This window comes from Trachemys scripta, chromosome 1 (genome assembly GCF_013100865.1).
Source record: "Trachemys scripta elegans isolate TJP31775 chromosome 1, CAS_Tse_1.0, whole genome shotgun sequence".
In the NCBI taxonomy this organism is placed as follows: Eukaryota; Metazoa; Chordata; order Testudines; family Emydidae; genus Trachemys; species Trachemys scripta.
This window is the reverse complement of record NC_048298.1, coordinates 123,207,176-123,228,216: the sequence shown is the minus strand read 5'-3', so window position 1 is coordinate 123,228,216 and position 21,041 is coordinate 123,207,176. Positions and strand designations below refer to the sequence as shown.

At 38.4% G+C, this 21,041-nt stretch overlaps 1 protein-coding gene across 1 annotated transcript in view; it reads right to left on the bottom strand.

Moving 5' to 3' along the window:
- Positions 1 to 1,786: 1,786 nt before the first annotated feature.
- FBLN1 (fibulin 1) overlaps positions 1,787 to 21,041 on the bottom strand; it is a 101,154-nt gene continuing 81,899 nt past the window's right edge. The window contains exon 17 of the mRNA XM_034784130.1: positions 1,787 to 2,977. Coding sequence (XP_034640021.1) covers positions 2,838 to 2,977 — 140 coding nt within the window. The 3' untranslated portion in view covers positions 1,787 to 2,837. The remainder of the gene's footprint in view (positions 2,978 to 21,041) is intronic.

The following is a 21,041-nucleotide window of genomic DNA, read 5'->3' as shown; positions in this document are numbered from 1 at the left end:
GTGAGAATAGCTAGGCTCTACCTACGTCCCAGTGATTCATGTCTGCCAGCATTGCCTCAAGGGGCAGTGGACAGTCTGTGACAGGCAGAACAACTGAAAGATCTCTCTCATACTGGGGACCAGGCTAGCATTTGCCATCCCTATAATTAGGGAGTCAAGCCTTTACCCACTTAAAACTTATCTCTACAAGCCTTTTGCTGAATACAACTGTGCCCCTTTAGAGAGCCTGGGTCTATGTGTTACTTGCTCTTGAGCATTATGACTATTCATTATTTACTATGTGACTTATCTCCTAAATCATGTGCTATTGATTCTGTTCCCTGAGTGGATGACAATTTTTAAAAAAAACAGAATAAACAGAATATAATGGTAGTGCATACTCTTGTCAGAAAAACTTTCCCATTTGCACATGAATAAAAGTGCCTGTGTTGACATCCATGCAATCAGAAACAACGTCTGAGAAGAAAAATGAACCAAAGGTTTCAAGAACATTTTGAACCAAATTGCAGTGGATTTTGTGGACAAATTCATGAATATATTTTCCCACTGGGCTAGCTCTGATTATTGTCATTCACAGATAAATACTACAAATTATTTTATCTGACTTTATGCAATTTGCAATGGTTGTAAATTTGAATGTAACAGGCTTGGATTAGATTTTCTATCATCATTAAATTTTCTGATTTACTCTGCTGGCATACTATAAATTAAGGAATGTCATGGTGACTATGGCACTGAGCAATCACTATCTTCATTAGATGTGAAACATAAAATCACTACTGGATAAGTACTATCATATGACTTCCAGGCTATTCAAAAAGCTGGTTACAATTTTCAGATTATTTGGATACACTGTAAGAAAATAGTTTTCCAGGAAATAGTAGTAATGTCTTTTGCCATCCTCATTTTCAATATTTTATCAAAAAAGTGGGCTGGATAGGAGAGATAAGAGTAAAGGAGAAGGTTGTAGATGAGTTTGTTCATTACTTTGAGCCTAAAATTTATATTTTACTGTACCAAAGGTCTTTCTGATGCAACTAACTATAGAGGAAATGAGCAATCACAAACTACAATTTAGAAAATCGATGGAACCAGTTTTCCTGATTTTTGATACTGATGCTATTTATTTTTCCTGCATTGGCAAGGAGGAGAATTGGATGAGTTAATGGATCTTTCTCATCTCCATTTTCTCAGACACTATTAATTCAATATAATAAAGTGGGTTTTTTTGTTTTTGTTAAAAGAATAATTTAAAATGGCTAATAATCCCTGAAAACAAGGTATCCAAAAATCTTCAGTTTTTTGAATAGTGAAAGGCACCTGCTCTGAATCCACTTGCTACACTAACATCTTTCTATCTAAATATGGGAACTATTTAAGGAGACAGTGAGGCGTGCCCAAGTAGCCTTTGAGAACACTGGACATGTTTTAGATTATCACTGTTTCATGATGGCATCCTGAAAGCCAAATTATGTACAGTAATCCAGTGTTCAGTAATTAAGGTGTAATTTAATACAACCAATCAAATATTCTTTAGTCAAAACTTATATGTGAGAATGTTTTCATTATAAACTCCCAGTTTGTGCCTGAGGTAGACTGGACTCGTATCGACTTCAATGGGGTTTGGATAAACTATATGCTAGTTAAAAGGCAAGTGTTTCTGTCTAATAATGGGTGGGTGCACTGGCAGGGTTGTGCGTGTGTGTTTGTGTGTTTCTCAGATAAGCAGGAAAAAGAAGATACATGGGTATTTTCCCACTAAAACTTTTTTCTTCAGGATTCTCAATTACAGACCAAAACAAACATGGAGCTGTTTATTTTCACTTTTGTAATAAAAAGATACATTATTTTCATTACTTGGATGCCCAAAACATACATTCAACATTAATTTATTTAAGAAAGTTTCATTATATTATTACATATGCTTTGGTCTGGTGCTCAGAAAAGTCTATAGCTTAACATACTAGTTTCTTTACAAAGTTTAAAAAATATATATTGTACTGTGCTTTACTTTCTGGAGGTGTTTATCTAGAATTCCAATGTATTGGTGAGTATATTTTGGTTTGGAGTGTAGGCAATATGCTGTAATTCTTGTAATATATTAATTCCAATTAGAGGTTTTAGTTAAGTTGGATCCAACATGCTTCATTTTATTGTCAAATAAGAGGTACAAAACATGAGTGTTTTATCTGATAGGTGCAAAGACTTGTTCCTCTTGCTATCTTTACTTCCTTTTACAATTCCTCTTGTAATTGTGGCCAAACAGCTTTTTTAAATCTTTAGGCAAAGATTTTCAAAAGTGGCAATTGATTTTGGGAGCCCATCTTGAATTAATATAAAGGGGCCTGCTTTTTAGAGGGTGGATATTTTGGCATTTTTGAAAATCAGGCCTTTTCAGATATTTCAAATTGGGCACCCAAAAGTTTGAGGCAAAATGACTCATTGCTTTTTGGACTTTCCTCCACTGGTACCATATATTCATCACAATGGTCTATGGCTAGTCCTTTCTCCCATGTCCTTTATAGCGCTGGCAATCAGGTAAAGGAGCAATAGTTAAGATTTGCCTGAATATTTAGAGAAAAATTTAAATTCACTAAGCAGATGAGCACTTTTATACCATACTTATTTATAAACACAAATCAGGTTCATTTATTTTGCTCCATCCTACATCTAGTCAGCATAGCTTGGTACTTGTCTTAATTAAACTATAATCCAAATGTTAAAAAACAAAACAAAAACAAAACACTATTGGGTTTTACAAACTGGCATATAACATAATAGTTTGTGGTAAGGATTTAGTCTGCAGTGGCTTGCTTGTTTCAGATTTTAAAGCTCTACTAAAACCAATATTCAGACACAAAGATGTGCACATTGACAATGTTACGATGAGAGACAATCCCATTCACCACATAGTTCATCTCCAGTTTCAGAATGGCATGGAAAGGTCCAACAATGGGCTTCACCTGACGAACTACACCTGTGGCAAAAAACAAAAATAAGCAATGAAGATTAATACAATGAAATCAAATGGTTTCTGATTAGCTGTAGATTATATAGGGTTTGTCAATACTTTTGATTAACAATTACATTTACAGAATGTTGGTCTGGTTTGCAAACGTACAAAAAAGGGCTATATCTGCAATGATTATTCACCTTTCATATTTTGACCAGCTCCTATTTTCAGTACACTGATAATGGAAAAAACACTGAATACTCCGCAGTTACCAACATTTTCTTCCACATTTTGCCCAATCTATGCAAACTATTTTTCTAAAAATAGAACATAAGACATTGATTTGTTTAAGTAAAGCAAGATGCAGATTAAACTGGAGAATGTACAAAGAGATGGATACATATAACAGAACACCAAGAATGAACTTTCCACTCTATTTCGGACAGGAGAGATTACAAGAAACACTAATTAGTACCTGATAATAAGCACTTCTCACATACACAAATTGATGGTGATTGATGTGTATTATAGTGGGCCAAATTATTATAAACAATCCCATTGAAAGCAGTAGCATGATGGCTGGAGGGAGGTAAGTATGCAAGGTGAGTAAAGAATGTAGCTATCAGAATCTGTCCCAGTGGTATTTGAAACGTGTTGTTTAATTTTAAAAACTAATCTGTATTGTTACTGCTGATCACATTTTAAATCCATCACTTTCACATTACCTCATCTGCACTGGGACATATGATGGACAAATACAATGATAGTGGAGCAATTAGTTATACTTTTTAAGACTTAATCTTGCAATTTGTTCTGCATGGACAGATGCCTGCAGCCAAACAGAATAGCTGCAGGAAGGCCCCGATCCTGCACCATTAAAGTCATTGGGAGCTTTTCCCTAAATCATTATTACATAGGGTTTGCTTCCATGAACTATCTTATTCTCCATATTAAACACATCATGCAGCTACTGTATTATTAGTATGTGGAAGTTTAAAGTGGTCAAAGACATATAAATCCAAAGCTAACTGATAGACATCAGGAATTTGGTATAGAATCCCCATTTCAAATACTTGATTCTGACAGCTGATGTGCTACAGTGGCATTTGATTTGGTAGGAAATATATAGTTTGAGTGGATTATTTTAGATGTATTCCTTCTAGATCTTAAGAGTTATGTTTCAAAGCATATAGCACAACGTCTTTATGGAATTCCAAAAGAATTCTTATAGCAGTTCCCTAAGAACACATTGGCTTAAGATCTGATGGTGGAGATAAACGTTTGCTTATGTAGGCTGTCAGCACCTTTTTTCTAGTGCAGTGATGACATTACAGCCCTGTCCTGTTTAAATACTGACTAATATCTTCAGCATGTAGTAAAATAGCAAACTTTTCACCACATTCATTTTGCTTGCCATATTTAATGAATACACTTCTTTTAAAGCATCCGTTCCCCCTACAATTTATTTTTTTTTAGTTTTCTTGGCCAGCATCCTGCACCTTGTAAAATTGACTTGTGGTGGCAAGGGCTGTGTAGAAAGAAAGAAAGAAAAAAAAAAAAAAACAACTCTCTGGAATTCCCCTTCCTGTATGGTGGGAAGTGTTTTAATAATACGACATGACATTATTGTGGAAATCATCTTCCATCTCCATTATGTGAATTTGCACTATGGAATCCAATCAATAACATATAATATTTAACCCACTTAATTTCTTACTTGTTCTTTAGTAACGTTCAGATGATAAGGGCTGGTGTTCCTATTTAGTAATCCTTTAATATTTTTAGTCTCACCTTTCTTATTAATCCATTCACTCTAAAAGTCAGATTGCACACCGCAACCTATGTAGTTATGCAATCATGTCTAAGATGGTTGATCCTACAGTACAGAACTTCTGAGCATTATGGCGATTATCTGGCTATGCCAAAGGAATGACAGGAGACATTAGATATTGGTTTAATCCGGCCGCAACTTTATTATTAGATGTCTGGGACTAACCTGGCGGATAAAATGTGCAGTGCAGGTGAAAACCCCCACCATTCACTGGGGGCGGGGGGTGAGTGCTTTTTTCAGCCCCTCCACCCCCCTTTCCATTCATGTCCCTCCAGCAGATCCACTGCCGGGCACCTCCAATTCCAGGCAATTCTGGGGGCGGGGGGCTTCCACCAGCTCCCCACCTTTTCATCCAGGTCCCTCCAGCAGTTCCTTTGCTGGAACCACACCCGACCACGCCCCTTCATAGGAGGGGTTAGGGTGGACTATAATGATGGGGGGTTGGCTCCCCACTGTACTAATCAGAGGAGTCTCCAACTGCCCCTGGCTTGCTCAATTACCAACCACCTCTCCTTAATTTCTTTTCCAAGCCATTTATCCATTTTTTGTGTGTGTGTGTGCCTTAATTTATGTAGTACCTGCACTGAACAGCCGCTATACACTTAAATAAAGAGTTGCAACATATGGCCTACTGCCAGTCATCCTGTGGATGAACAGAGCCCACCTGAACCTGCTGCGAGGAAGGCTAACCCCCCACCACCACCACCACTGCACCTGGCCAATATGGTGGTAAGGGAAAAATTCCTTCCCAGCCCCCCTTAGTGGGGTGGCTAACATAATGCCCACAGCAGATATAACTAATCCCCCGGCATATTTGTGACCTAAATAGGGAGGCAGGGTGGGTGCTGCCCAGCCTGTTCCCAGGCTGACCTTTTTAAACCCCTCATTCCTAGATTGTGAGTCATCCACCATACTGACTGCTTTTCCAGCAGTTTTACGTCCTCCCTCCTCCTCCAAGCCAGAAAGCATTGCCCTCTTCTCCCAGCCGGCCAGACAACTTAAAGTGCTTAAAGTGCAGGGCAGTGATTGTAGCCAAATGCCATTACATTTCACCTTTACTGTCTCTTCTGATTCATTCAAATAAGTGCTAACTAAAAGACAGATAAAATTTAAGTTTGCTTTCAGAAGCAGCTGATAGAGGGAAAAAACAAAGGCACAGTGTACAATTTGACAGCTCCTGTATAGTTATTTTGCTGCTGCTTTAAAATCAAGACTAATCATGGGCCAATGAGTAAATACAGCTCATACGAAATAGTTAGGTATAGAAAATTGAAGTGTGATGTTTTTGTTAAGACTGGCTGTGGTAAAAATATGTGGAATGTGGCATATCCTATATTCTTTCAATGTTTCTTTGTTTTTATCTATTTAGATTTGCAAACAAAATAAAAACAGAGTGCCCCTGCAATACATTGCAAAACAGAAATAAAATTAAAAAGCCAGCAGAACACAAAACTCCTCTCCTCCAGCAAATATGTAGGAGGACCTGCTTGGACAGGCTTCCTTACAGGTGGTATAGGTGAAGCTGAACCCTCTCTAAGTCTGATTTCTGGATAAGCTTCCCTCCTGTCCTACATTAGGGTTTTATGATGTGTGAAAGAAATTAACTGTAAAATGATCCATTGGACAAACACATGCAGGAGGAACACCTAGTGTACAATAATCAGGAACCTTTGCTCATCAAGTGTTTCCATTTCTCCCTTTTGATAACAAGCAATACAGAGAACAATTGATCCTTTTCCTCTGACAAGCACAGATGAAAACCATACACCAGAGCTGCCGAAAAGCTTGTAATATGGCATTATAGGCCAAAGGCTATTCAGTTACCCAGATTCCTGTAAATCTGCTATTGTTGTCCTGGAAGCTGTTTTGAGAAATCATTGCAGATTATGTGTCATAATTTGTCATTGGTTTTTAAGAAGGGTCTAATCCTCCAAGGCCTTGCACTTTCTGCAGTCATTTATGCGTGCAAAGTGCTACCCCATCAGAATTCTCTCCTTGCCTTCACAATGATTGCGGTGCGGTACACCCACTTTGCACAGGGGCAGGTGACTACACAAAGGGCAAAGTGCTTGAGAATCAGGCCCAGTATATTTAATACACACATTTGGTTATTAGTATCAATCACAATTTCAAAAGCTTTCATTGGGAAGCCCATCCTAAAATGCCACATGCAGTACTTATGACTGCTTTTAAATGAAGCAGATTTAACAGTCACTGCAGCATTTGCACAAACATGTTGTTTCACTATGCATTTTGGCAGACCAAAGGTACAGTTCAGCTTTGTGGTCTGGCTCCTTTCAGCATTTTTAGTTGAATATTAATATTAAGTACAAAAACATACTTTACAGCAACAGGAAGGTTACAATTTTGAACATACACAAGAGTCAAGAATTGCAGGAATAAAGCAGCCAGTTTCTGATCTCACTTACACCAGTAATAGAGAAGCTCTGGTGATTGCAATGGATGATCTACAGCCCCCTCCCTCGTCCCTGAAATACAGAAGTATGCTATGTAAATCCGAGTTAAACAGCTAGCGCAATTTACTCGAGTGCAAGGCAATTTACATAGCTCTGAGTATTACCATTCTCATCCTTGTAAGGTTGCACCCCTCGGGTTGCCAATCCTCCAGGATTGTCCTGGAGTCCCCAGGAATTAAACATTAATCTCTAATTAAAGATTATGTCATGTGATGAAGCCTCCAAGAATATGTCCAACCAAAATTGGCCATCCTAGCACCCACATGCGGAATTGAGGCACACACATTCAAATATTACAGTCACTGCTGATTTTCCTCGATTGTCTCTTGTGCATATCTCTGATATTTCTAAGGAAACAGCTGCACCCTGATGATTCCCATTAGTATACAACTCCGCATGAGGCTGTGAATTATGAGAATGCTATGGGAGCTAGCTGCAAGTGATGCTCCATTTGCCTCTGATGTTAGGGTCACAAAGCACACGTGAATGGTGACTCCACCTGCAGCTGATTCAGGACAAGTTGTTCACTGTTTGATTTTTGTATATAGTTGCTCTGTACTTTGTCTTGAGCTGACATTCCATTTTACTTCCCTTGAAGTAGTCTATTGATCTGAAGTAACCACTGTTTGCATTGCTGAGTTGGCAAGGGGGGACCTTCAACCTGCCAGACCTGTACATTCATTTATCTTGTTAAATATGAACAGCGGAGATATCCGAGGCACATTCCAAGATGAGCAGCTTAAACACTGGGTGAAATCGTGGCCTCATTCAGTCAAAGGGAGTTTTACCATTGATTTCAACGGGGCCAGGATTTCATCCTCCACATGTAAGTTGGCCTTTGTAACATTCCTATACCCATACGCTAGTCTTCACCATTAGTGCTGTGCTATCACTGCATGTACAATATGTGGACATAATTACCAATCAAAATAAAGGTTTCTCTCTGAGCAAGAGACAGCGAGTAACCATGCTATGCCCAAATTTTCCTTAGGATGCCCAATATATGAAAACACCATAATGTTGCAATCGCCTCATGAAACTTAAAGGACTCTCTCTCTCTCTGCTTGCTAGTAGGTACACATGTGCTACATTACTACATGGCAGGCTGGAAACAATGAGAGTCATCCATAATGCCTGTGAAGACGTTTGCTTTATTATCTTACTCTTAGACCTTGAGGCCAGATGGGACCATTGCGATCATCTAGTCTGATCTCCCGAACATTGCGGGCCACAGAACCTCACCCACCCACCCTGTACTAGACCCAGTTACTCAGCAGAGGTGATGAAGTCTTCAGAGCATGATTTTAAGACTTCAAGTTACAGAGAATACACCATTTATTCTAGTTCAAGTGACCCATGCTCATGCTGCAGCGGAAGGTGAAAAATCCCCAAGGTCTCTGCTAATCTGGCCTGGGGGGAAATTCCTTCCTGACCCCAAATATGGCGATCAATTAGACCCTGAGCATGTGGGCAAGACTCCCAGACACCTGGGAAAGAATTCTCTGAAGTAACTCAGAGCCTTGCCCATCAAGTGTCCCATCTCTGGCCATTGGAGGTATTTGCTACTAGCAGCTGCAGATGTACTCAAATGTTGCACGTTCAATATGACAGCGCCTACATCAGAAATCAAGGCAATACTAAAAGGTGGGTCATAAACAGGCTCCAGGTTGCACACCTGTTATGTCTTTTGCTTTTTAAACAGCAAAGATACTATGCATATGAAGAAACCAGATAGGCACATTTGGGTCCCAAATAACCATGTGTACTAAATGTAGGCAAGGGTTTCTCACCACTTTTGGTGTCTTCTCAAACTATGAACTTGATGCAGGAATTACTAAGTGAAATATTATGCTGGCCTGTGTTATGCAGTAGGTCAGAGTAGATGACCATTATGGTTCTTTCTCGTCTTAGATTCTAAAAAAATCTATTAATCTTTATTAGGGCTGTTGATTAAAAGCAGTTAACTCACGCGATTAACTACAAAAAAATTAATCGCGATTAAAAAAATTAATCACAATTAATCGCAGTTTTAATCTCACTGTTAAACAATAGAATACCAACTGAAATGTATTAAATATTTTTGGATGTTTTCCTACATTTTCAAATATATTGATTTCAATTACAACACAGTATACAAAGCAGAAAATGCTCACTTTATATTATTATTTTTTATTACAAATATTTGCACTGTAAAAATGGCAAACAAAAGAAATAGTATTTTTCAGTTCACCTCATACAAGTAATGTAGGGCAATCTCTTTATCGTGAAAGTGCAACTTACAAATATAGATTATTTTTTGTTACACAACTGCACTAAAAAACAAAATAATGTAAAACTTTAGCTCCTACAAGTCCACTCAGTCCTACTTCTTGTTCAGCCAATCACTAAGACAAACAAGATAGCTACAGCACTCGACCCAAAGTTTAAGAATCTGAAGTACCTTCCAACATCTGAGAGGGACGAGGTGTGGAGCATGCTTTCAAAACTCTTAAGAGCAACACTCAGATGCAGAAACTACAGAACCCGAACCATCAAAAAAGAAAATCAACCTTCTGCTGGTGGCATCTGACTGACTCAGATGATGAAAATGAACATGTGTCGGTCCACATTGCTTTAGAGAGTTATCAAGCAGAATCCGTTATCAGCAAGGACGCATATCCTCTCAAATGGTGGTTGAACCATGAAGGGACATATGAATCTTTAGTGCATCTGGCACATAAATATCTTGCGATGCCAGCTACAACAGTACCATGCGAATGCCAGTTCTCACTTTCAGGTGATATTGTAAACAAGAAGCAGGCACCATTATCTCCTGTAAATGTAAACAAAGTTGTTTGTCTGAGCGATTGTCTGAATGAGAAGTAGGACTGAGTGGACTTGTAGGCTCTAAACTTTCACATTGTTTTATTTTTGAATGCAGTTATTTTTTGTATATAATTCTACATTTGTAAGTTCAGTTTTCATGATAAAGAGATTGTACCACTGTATTTATATAAGGTGAATTGAAAAATACTATTTTTTTTGTTTTCTAAAGAAAAATAATTTATTAATAAACCAGATTCTATCAGAAATTCCAGAATAAAGACACGACAGGAGCCTTTATCATTATTGTCACAAATAATTCAAGAGCAATGTAGCTAAATTCCATTAAAATGGTGAGGAAAAATGAAAAGGATCATTTAGTCTTTGAATGATGGAAAAATCTTAAGTAATAAGAACATAAGAATGGCCATACTGGGTCAGACCAAAGATCCATCCAGCCCAGTATCCTGTCTACCGACAGTGGCCAATGCCAGGTGCCCCAGAGGGAGTGAACCTAAGTGAACCTAACAGGTAATGATCAAGTGATCTCTCTCCTGCCATCCATCACCACCCTCTGACAAACAGAGGCTAGGGACACCATTCCTTACCCATCCTGGCTAATAGCCATTAATGGACTTAACCTCCATGAATTTATCCAGTTCTCTTTTAAACCTTGTTATAGTCCTAGCCTTCACAACCTCCTCAAGCAAGAAGTTCCACAAGTTAACTATGTGCTGTGTGAAGAAGAACTTCCTTTTATTTATTTTAAACCTGCTGCCCATTAATTTCATTTGGTGGTCCCTAGTTCTTATATTATGGGAACAAGTAAATAACTTTTCCTTATCCACTTTCTCCACATCACTCATGATTTTATATACCTCTATCCATATCCCCCCTTAGGCCTGATCCACACTAACCCCCCCCCACTTCGGACTAAGGTACGCAAATTCAGCTACGTTAATAACGTAGCTGAATTCGAAGTACCTTAGTCCGAACTTACCGCGGGTCCAGACGCGGCAGACAGGCTCCCCCGTCGATGCCGCGTACTCCTCTCGCCGAGCTGGAGTACCGGTGTCGACAGCGAGCACTTCCGGGATCGATTTATCACGTCTAGACAAGACACGATAAATCGATCCCAGAAGATCGATTGCCTGCCGCCGAACCAGGAAGTAAGTGTAGACCTACCCTTAGTCTCCGCTTTTCCAAGCTGAAAAGTCCTAGCCTCTTTAATCTCTCCTCATATGGGACCCATTCCAAACCCCTACTCATTTTAGTTGCCCTTCTCTGAACCTTTTCTAATGCCAGTATATCTTTTTTGAGAGGAGATCACATCTGTACGCAGTATTCAAGATGTGAGAGTACCATGGATTTATATAAGGGCAATAAGATATTCTCTGTCTTATTCTCTAACTCCTTTTCAGTGATTCCTAACATCCTGTTTGCTTTTTTGACTGCCACTGCACACTGCGTGGACGTCTTCAGAGAATTATCCACGATAACTCCAAAATCTTTTTCCTGATTAGTTGTAGCTAAATTAGCCCCTATCATATTGTATATATAGTTGGGTTATTTTTCTCAATGTGCATTACTTTACATTTATCCACATTAAATTTCATTTGCCATTTTGTTGCCCAGTCTCTTAGTTTTGTGAGATTTTTGACATTCTTCACAGTCTGTTTTGGTCTTAACTATCTTGAGCAGTTTAGTGTCATCTGCAAACTTTGCCACCTCACTTTTTACCCCTTTCTGCAGATCACTTATGAATAAGTTGAATAGGATTGGTCCTAAAACTGACCCTTGGGGAACACCACTAGTTACCCCTCTCCATTCTGAAAATTTACCATTTATTCCTACCCTTTGTTCCCTTTCTTTTAACCAGTAATCAATCCATGAAAGGATCTTCCTTCTTATCCCATGAAAACTTAATTTATATAAGAGTCTTTGGTGAGGGACCTTGTCAAAGGCTTTCTGGAAATCTAAATTCACTGGATTCCCCTTGTCCACATGTTTGTTGTCCCCTTCAAAGAACTCTAATAGATTAGTAAAACATGATTAGACTTACCAGTCTGTAATTGCCGGGATCATCTCTAGAGCCCTTTTTAAATATTGGCGTCACATTAGCTATCTTCCAGTCATTGGGTACAGAAGCCGATTTAAAGGACAGGTTACAAACCATAGTTAGTAGTTCCGTAATTTCACATTTGAGTTCTTTCAGAACTCTTGGGTGAATGCCATCTGGTCCCGGTGACTTGTCACTGTTAAGTTTATCAATTAATTCCAAAACCTCCTCTAGTGACGCCTCAAACTGTGACAATTCCTCAGATTTGTCACCTACAAAAGCTGGCTCAGGTTTGGGAATCTCCCTAACATCCTCAGCCGTGAAGACTGAAGCAAAGAATTCATTTAGTTTCTCCGCAATGACTTTATTGTCTTTAAGTGCTCCTTTTGTATCTTGATCAGTAGCTCTTTGGAGACAGCAGACATAAGTATCTGGGAATTGCCTGTATTCTGACAGCTAGATTGTGCCTGTAGGCACAGTTGTGAGCAAGGAGTAGATTTGGGAAACAGAGACTTTCTTCTGAGGCACAATTCCCTCCCTGATTTCTCCTTACTCTGGGGCACTAGCTGCCTCAAGGAAGCCTTTCTGGGTGTGGTATGGATGGGGCCATAATACCACACCCCTACGTGATAAGTTTATTATGGACATAGGAACTCTGCATCTTGCTGTTGAACGAATTCACTATGTGCCATCCCACAGCATCTCTGTAAGCATCATAATACTTCAGAAATTGTTACGTAGTTGATGCACTCTCATTCCCATCTCATCAAGGTTCATGTCCCTAAGCACCATTAATGAATCCTAAGTAATGATGGTGACAAACAATTCATAGATTCATAGATTCTAGGACTGGAAGGGACCTCGAGAGGTCATCGAGTCCAGTCCCCTGCCTGCAAGGCAGGACCAAATACTGTTTTTATTAAAGCACTCACAATCATTACTGTGACATAATGAAACTTTACACACACACTCACGCACACGCACACACTTACTCACTCACTCACTTTTGGGCAGAAACAATGTGAAAAATTTTAGCCAAGAATGTGCATGTGTGAACAGGGAGCTTAACTATTTAGCAACTTTAACTGTAGTGTTTGTTGCTAGATGAATGTTGTATACTTCCTGAAATACTGAATCAGATAAGAGAGAACTTTTTATTATATTACCTCAACATGGCCTCTTTCAGTCAAACTATACATATCTGAATACATAGTTCACTCTTCGTTATAAGCAATTAGGCAGTAACTAGTTTCCGCCCATAACTAGAAATATGTATGTAGGTTTTGTGGTGTGAGAGAGCCCAGCAATCAAGGGTAAACTGCAGTCCATCATCCTTAGCTTGATCCAGAGATACATCTATCTGGGGCTGTTCTTTCTCCTCAAACTCCCACTTACTGGAGTGATCCCATCAATTCTCTGCTTTTCTGAGATAACCACCATTGCAATTTATTTCCCTGGTCCTAAACATCTTGATCTGATATTTGTATAGTTTGATTAAAGTTCTATTTATAAAGAGTTTATAAATGATTAATCAATTGTAATAGATTGCTAAAGAGTCAAACTGGACAATAGGTTGCTTCTAACTATTGATAACAACTTCCACTGACGTCTCTATAACTATGTATAACACATACTACTCCTGTCTGTGACATGCTTATGACTTCTAGTAATCATTTATTAACCCTTTATAAATCATTTATAAATTAAACGTAGGGTGACCAGACAGCAAATGTGAAAAACCGGGACAGGGGGTGGGGGTAATAGGAGCCTATATAAGAAAAAGACCCAAAAATCAATACTGTCCCTATAAAATTGGGACATCTGGTCACCCTAATGAAACTTTATGTAAAGTCTGACCAAATAAAAAATTATGTCTAAGCTCTTCAGATTGCAATAGAACAAGTCTATGAAGTTTTCAAAATGGGTTATAAATTCTGATAAATTTAGGATTAATGAGTCTTAGTTGCAAGGAATTCACTTCCTTGATTCATAAGGAAACTACATTAGAAATGCCATGCTCAGGGATATTCTCAATTAAAAATGAATCTTACTTTACTAAATGACCATGTTTGATGGTTCAAAAATTTGTGATGCAATTTATTATAAATGCAATACTTCAATTGTTCATCAAAAATTAATTTTATTTACACTTGTGAGCTTTAGAAAGCTTTTGATTGAATAGAAGGACCTGTACTTTTTAACTATAAACAGGCTTCATGGAACTTATAAGTTTTTGGCCAGAAACAAATGACAAATATTTTCAAAGTTATTATCTGTCATGTTCGATCATATAGATTAGGTATTGGGAAAGAGTTAAAAGCAACCTTGGCTTCTAGTGAGGTTTGGTTTGTTTATGAATACTGTGATCTTTATTAAGGGTACCCAATAAATTCAGAAAGATGTGCTCTTATCTTGGTTTTGGCAAACTCAAAGTGGTTTTAGATCTTGGGTTTGCTTTGGGGCCAAAACTTTGCAAAGGGTTTCCAAACTGACAACATAGTGAGATTACGCATGCATAAACTGCACTAACTGAACTTGCACTATCCTTAGAGAAACAAACTATTTTCCACCATTTTCATCTTTCATTTTTTCAGTCCTAAGCTTTTGAGAATTTTATCTGGGTTAAGTCGTTTTAGTTTTTCAGCTGTCACAAAAAGATGGGGAAAATGTCAAGGCTGAATGTTAAAATAAGCAAGCCTAAATGATATACACCAGATATCCCTGTGTGTAGGCAAAACAATCCCTTGTTTAACTCACAATGTCTGTTTATTTATATCTATCATTTTTTATTAGTCCCAGTCACGATAGTCCTTAATGTGTGTGCAATTACCAGTTTTGTGTATGCCATTTGGGTCCACATTTATTAACATTTGGACCCTCCCAGTCCCATTGCCACATAATCCAGCTTCTGCCAAACTCCAATACAATAGCATATCCATGTCACCAAGGCAATTAATTATTGTAACCTTAAGCATTTCTTGGCTGTGAGCCACATTATGGCACACAGCAGGACATGACTGTGTGATTCAATTTACCAAGAAAGAGAAAGCACCTAATCCTGAGGATTTGGTGTGAAAGCCCTTACACAGCTAGTCAGTCATTACCTGGGGATGACTGCTGTGTTGTTATTGTTAGCAGAATTTCTGAAGAATGAAGTTTTCTGAGTGATAATGCATGCTAATCCCCGACCAAATTCACAGACTAAGACTAAAGGAAGGGGTCAGTACACCACATTTAACCCCTTTAAATATAATGATTTCTTTTAAGTGATCCATGGCATCCATGCATCATGCTGGGAAAGATTTATGATTTGTCTTGAGTCTATTATTTTCTGTGTGCAGCTCTCATGAGGTGCAGAAACTGCTGCAGGAATCAGATCATAGGAGCAGATGTACAAGCTCAGTTGTAGCAGCACAATCATTAATAATACAAATTCTTTGTAGTTTGAGATCCTGGGCTGAAAAGCACCCTAAAGTGCTTTTGCAAACAGGACCGAAGTGCCTCACAATGCTGAATTCACACAGTGAGTCAGTGGCAACACTAGAGTCTGATATTACTTGCGCAGGTGTAATTCTATTGATTTATACAGGTGTAAATAAGAGCAGAATCAACATTCTGCTGGTGTATATTTTTCTAATGTGTGAGGCTCCAGATATGGCCACGCTTCCTCATATACATAATTTGGAGCACCACACCTCAGTACATTGTTTAAAAGTTAATAGAGCATATCATACTGTTTGTCTGCATACATAATTTGATCCAGTGACCGACAGCAGTGGTGAAAGTTCCTATGTTCAGTGTCAGTTCCCTGAGTCATTCAGTTTTCCCCAAGTAGGCAGGCTTTTGAATTCCCATTGCAATTCACAGATCTTCAACAGTAAGATTGATTTGTTTGTCGGTTTTATGAAAACTTTAACAGAGGATGACATGTGTTAATGTTTTTGTGGTGTGTTACATCTTCTACATGAGGGATGGAGAGGGAGATAGATCAATGAAGAATGTTTCATTAACTAGCTACTGTACAATGCACTGGGTAAAACTTGGCATCAGACAGATTATTTTGCTTGAGCAGGAAAATAATTCTTGCTAGAAAAGTGCACTCACCATTTTTCTTATATACAATGAAAATTCAGCTCCTACTAGACTTTCTTGCTCGTTTCCAGAAGAGCCCTCCAACTTCACACATTTTGGGGGTGCAGGAGAAATGCTTTGACTACTGAGTAGGGTAGTCATCAATCATCAGAAAGGGCAGGTTCAGATAATCAATCTAGCATCCAGCCTACAAAATGACTTCTAGGTAACCTCTTCTCAACGGTGCAGCTATTGATAAGACAGTCTGGCATACAAAAATGAGATTCTTTGCTGATGGGTTGCTCCTGTGAAGGAAGGAAGCCTGGATGGAAATAGGCAAAACTAGGAGAACAGAGAAATACCAGCTGAAAGGGTGAAAACTGGTCTGTATCTTCTTTCATATAGGGCTAAATAAGCCCTTCTAAAAATCTGTTGAATTACATCATTGCTTTATATGCTGGTTATAGATGACTTGACTGCTGAAGTTTTGTATTGCAAGACATCATTCATTGTTGCATCACGCTAGTGACACTATAGTCATGATGGAGATTTATTATTATTCATTAATTGTTTGTAATTGTGTCCAGAGAGAGAGAATGCCAAATTAATCTCCAGTATACCTGGCCCAACTCTCCTTGATTTCAATGAGAGATGAACCTGCTTACACCTGGGCTCAATTTGGCCAAAGAAAAGGAGCTGAAGGAAGATGATTATTGTTTGTATTACAAGGGTATTACAAGATGCCTGAATCAAGACTGGGGTCTCATTGTGCTACACAACACATATCTTATGGGACTGTCCCTGCCCCAAAGAGCTTACAAACCAAAGAGTCGAGAGAGAGGAACAGTGGGAGGGAAATAGAAACGCAAAGAGTGAAGTTATTTGCCCAAGGGCACAGAGCAAGTCAGTGGCAGAGTTCAAAACAGATCCCAGGTCTCCTTTGCATTCGGTGCTCCACTCACTAGTCCACTCCAGTGACAGAATTTAATTCAATTTTATACCATACAGATTTGTGGGGCAGATATGAAAAGTTATAGCCACAAGTCTGGCAAGTGATAGAACTACAAGTGTATTAAGAAAGAACTTCTCAACAAGTCACACAAAAAACAATATATTTTATGCCACTTATTCTGTTTAGTTTTGGTCTTTTTTCTAAAGCCTCTATCCCAATGAAGTATATTTTGCAATGGTGATAACATGGGAGTAATCATGACACTGGCATGTGCAGAATTTAATTATATCCATAAGGGCTGTACAATGTCACTCTTTATATTATGGTTCAAAAGACACAGCATGAAATATAGTAGCTTGCGAAAGAGCCAAGATATGGATAGTGCTGTAAATCAGGAGTAACTCCACTGAGGTCAATGGAGTGACATTGGTGTAACAATGGTGTAAGAGGAGAATCAGAACTTTTGTTTGTGAAACACAGGAGCTCATGTTATAGCTATCATGATATTCTCTATTCCTGGACTAATCAAGCATTAAAATACCACAAAGTATATAGATACATTGGATGCCCATTCTCCTCTTAATCCTAGATCTATTGGTGACACCAGAGATCAATATTTTAACACATTTTTCAAGTTGGATCTATTATATATTAATTTCTTGAGGACCCTTCTGGCCCTACATTTCTATGATTCTGTAATTGTACAACTTGAAAAAAATAATGCCTTTATAATAGGCCTATGTTTAGTGCCACAGGCACAATCACAACCAATCAGCTTTCTACTGTCAGAATGCTTACTGAAATTGGTATATTCAAATACCAAGCCAACCTCTCTTAAAAATCTCTACTACTATACATGAGCAAATAACCAACTGAAATTCTGTAAGTGAATTGATTTCGGGAAAGCAGAGCTGTCAGGTGATTAAAAAAATGAATCTGTTAATAATAGAATACCATTTATTTAAATATTTCTGGAAGTTTTCTACATTTTCAGATATATTGATTTCAATTACAACACAGAATACAAAGTGTACAGTGTTCACTTTATAGTTCTTTTTATTACAAATATTTGCAGTGTAAAAAACAAAAGAAATAGTATTTTTCAATTCACCTAATACAAGTACTGTAGTGCAATCTCTTTATCATGAAAGTTGAACTTGTAAATATAGAATTATGTACAAAAAAACTTCATTCAAAAATAAAACAATGTAATATTTTGGTGCCTGCAAGTCCACTCAGTCCTACTTCGTGTTCAGTCAATTGCTCAGACAAGTTTGTTTACATTTGCAGGAGATAATGCTGCCCGCTTTTTGTTTATAATGTCACCTGAAAGTGAGAACAGGCTTTCTCATGGAAGTATTGTAGCTGGCATCGCAAGATATTTACGTGCCAAATGCACTAAAGATTCGTATGTCCCTTCATGCTTCAACCACCATTCCAGGGGACACGCGTCCATGCTGATGACGGGTTCTGCTCGATAACAATCCAAAGCAGTGCAGACCAACGCATGTTCATTTTCATTATCTGAATCAGATGTCACCAGCAGATGGTTGATTTTCTTTTTCGGTGATTCATGTTCTCTGTTTCCACATCAGAGTGTTGCTCTTTAAAACAGAGCAGGGAACATATAATTCTCCCTCAAGGAGTTCAATCACAAATTTAATTAACGCATTTTTTTTAACAAGCATCAGCATGGAATCATGTCCTCTGGAATGGTGGCTGAAGAATGAAGGGGCATACAAATGTTTAGCATATTTGGCATACCTTGCAATGCTGGCTACAAAAGTGCCATGCAAATGCCTGTTCTCACTTTCAGGTGACATTATAAATAAGAAGCGGGCAGCATTATGTCCCGTAAATGTAAACAAACTTGTCTGTCTTAGCGATTGGTTGAACAAGCAGTAGGACTGAGTGGACTTGTAGACTCTGAAGTTTTACATTGTTTTATTTTTGAGTGCAGTTATGTAATAAAAATAAATCTACATTTGTAAGTTGCACTTTCATGACAAAGATTGCACTGCAGTACTTGTATGAGGTGAACTGAAAAATACTATTTTATCATTTTTACAGTGCCAATATTTTTAATAAAAATAATATACACTTTGATTTAAATTACAACACAGAATACAATATATATGAAAATGTAGAAAAACATCCAAAATATTTAATAAATTTCAATTGGTATTCTATTGTTTAACAGTTTGATTAAAACTGCGATTAATCATGATTAATTCTTTTAATCAAGATTAATTTTTTTGAGTTAATCGTGTGAGTTAACTGCAATTAATCGACTGGAAAGCTTTTGCTAACAGCAGTAACATTTTTATTTTACATGCAAGAATATACTTGGTTTTGCATCAAATCTTACAGTAAAAATATCAAACAGCATTATTCTTAGCTACATTATACTTTAAAAAACCTTCCTGAAATTTACCAGCCTTTCTGACTACAGGTGGTATTATATATAGCTAAGAAAATGAATGCATAGCTGAGGAAAGAGCTTTATAGTACCTGATAAGACCTCAGGCATTAATAGGACATTAACGCATTCTTCATCTTTCACTGACAGCTGGTTAAAGAGGTATGCAGCAAAAAGTCTGTAAAAGGCTTAAAAAAACCACAAACAAGGTGGGGTCTATACTTTCCCCTCCCCACTCTCCCTTGTTAAGAAGTGATTTAGAATGGTTAACACTCTCTTCAGGATGCAGTGCAAAACAGTGCTCGGTGTTAGGAATCCCACAGCATTTTTTGTAAGAGGAAAAATACCATGCTTGGCATCCATTCCAAATATGAATAGGGGTAATAATAGCGGAAGCAACTATCTGCACGATAATGTCTTTCTGCTACTAGCCTGGAAGTCTATGCATATCCAGGAACCTATCCGTCCAATCTGGCTTCCTTCCTTTCCACTCCATTGAAACCATTCTCAGCAGAGTCTGGATAACTTTCTCCTCGCCAATTTTCAGGGCCTGTGCTTCAAACCCCTTTGGCCTCTCTACTGCTTTTGATACTAGGGATTGTTGATTCCTGCTTGACATCATCTCCTTCTTTGGCTTTTTCACCATTGTCCGCTCATCACTCTTCCCCTACCTCTCTGGTTGTTCCTTCAGTGTCTCCTTAGGTAGATTCACCTCCTCCCCTCTTTCATTCCTTGAGACATTCCTTGAGAGAGGTCCCTCAGGGCACTTTTCTCTCTATTCTCCTTTTCTGCCTCTCTCTACATCCTGCCCTCAGGCACTGTCATTCATTCATACAGCTTAAGCTCTACACACTGACAACTCACAAACCTACCCCCTGACTGGTCTCCTTCCGCTTAGTCCTGCACTTTAGTAAATCTCACTGACATCTTCTTCTGGGTGTTTTACTGTCAACTTAAATTCATAATGGCTAAAGCTGAACACCTGATCATTCCTCCCAAACCCTATTCATTCCCCAATTCTCTGCCATCACCATCTCCCGCATAACTCTGGCTTTAACCTAGGGGTCAATATCGACTCCTCCCTGTCTCTATACAAAAACCAGTGGGCAGCAACATCTTCCTAAAATTTTTTTTGAGATCCATCCTTTTTGCTCTATTTATACAAGAAGTACTCGCATGCAGGTCATCATCATCTCACATCTTGATTATTGTATCATTCTCTTCATAAACTAATTTAGGGTTACCATATTTCAACAATCAAAAAAGAGGATGGGAGGAGCCCCGCCCTAGCCCCGCCCCCGTCCTGCCCTAGCCCCGCCCCTGCCCCTTCCACTCCCAAACAAGTCAAGCTCTTTGAGTCTTCTCTCGTAAGGTAGGTTTTCCATTCCTCAGATCATCCTAGGAGTCCTTCTCTACATCTGTCCCAGTCTGAGTTCATCTTTCGTAAACTTGGGAGACCAGAATTGTAGTATTCCAG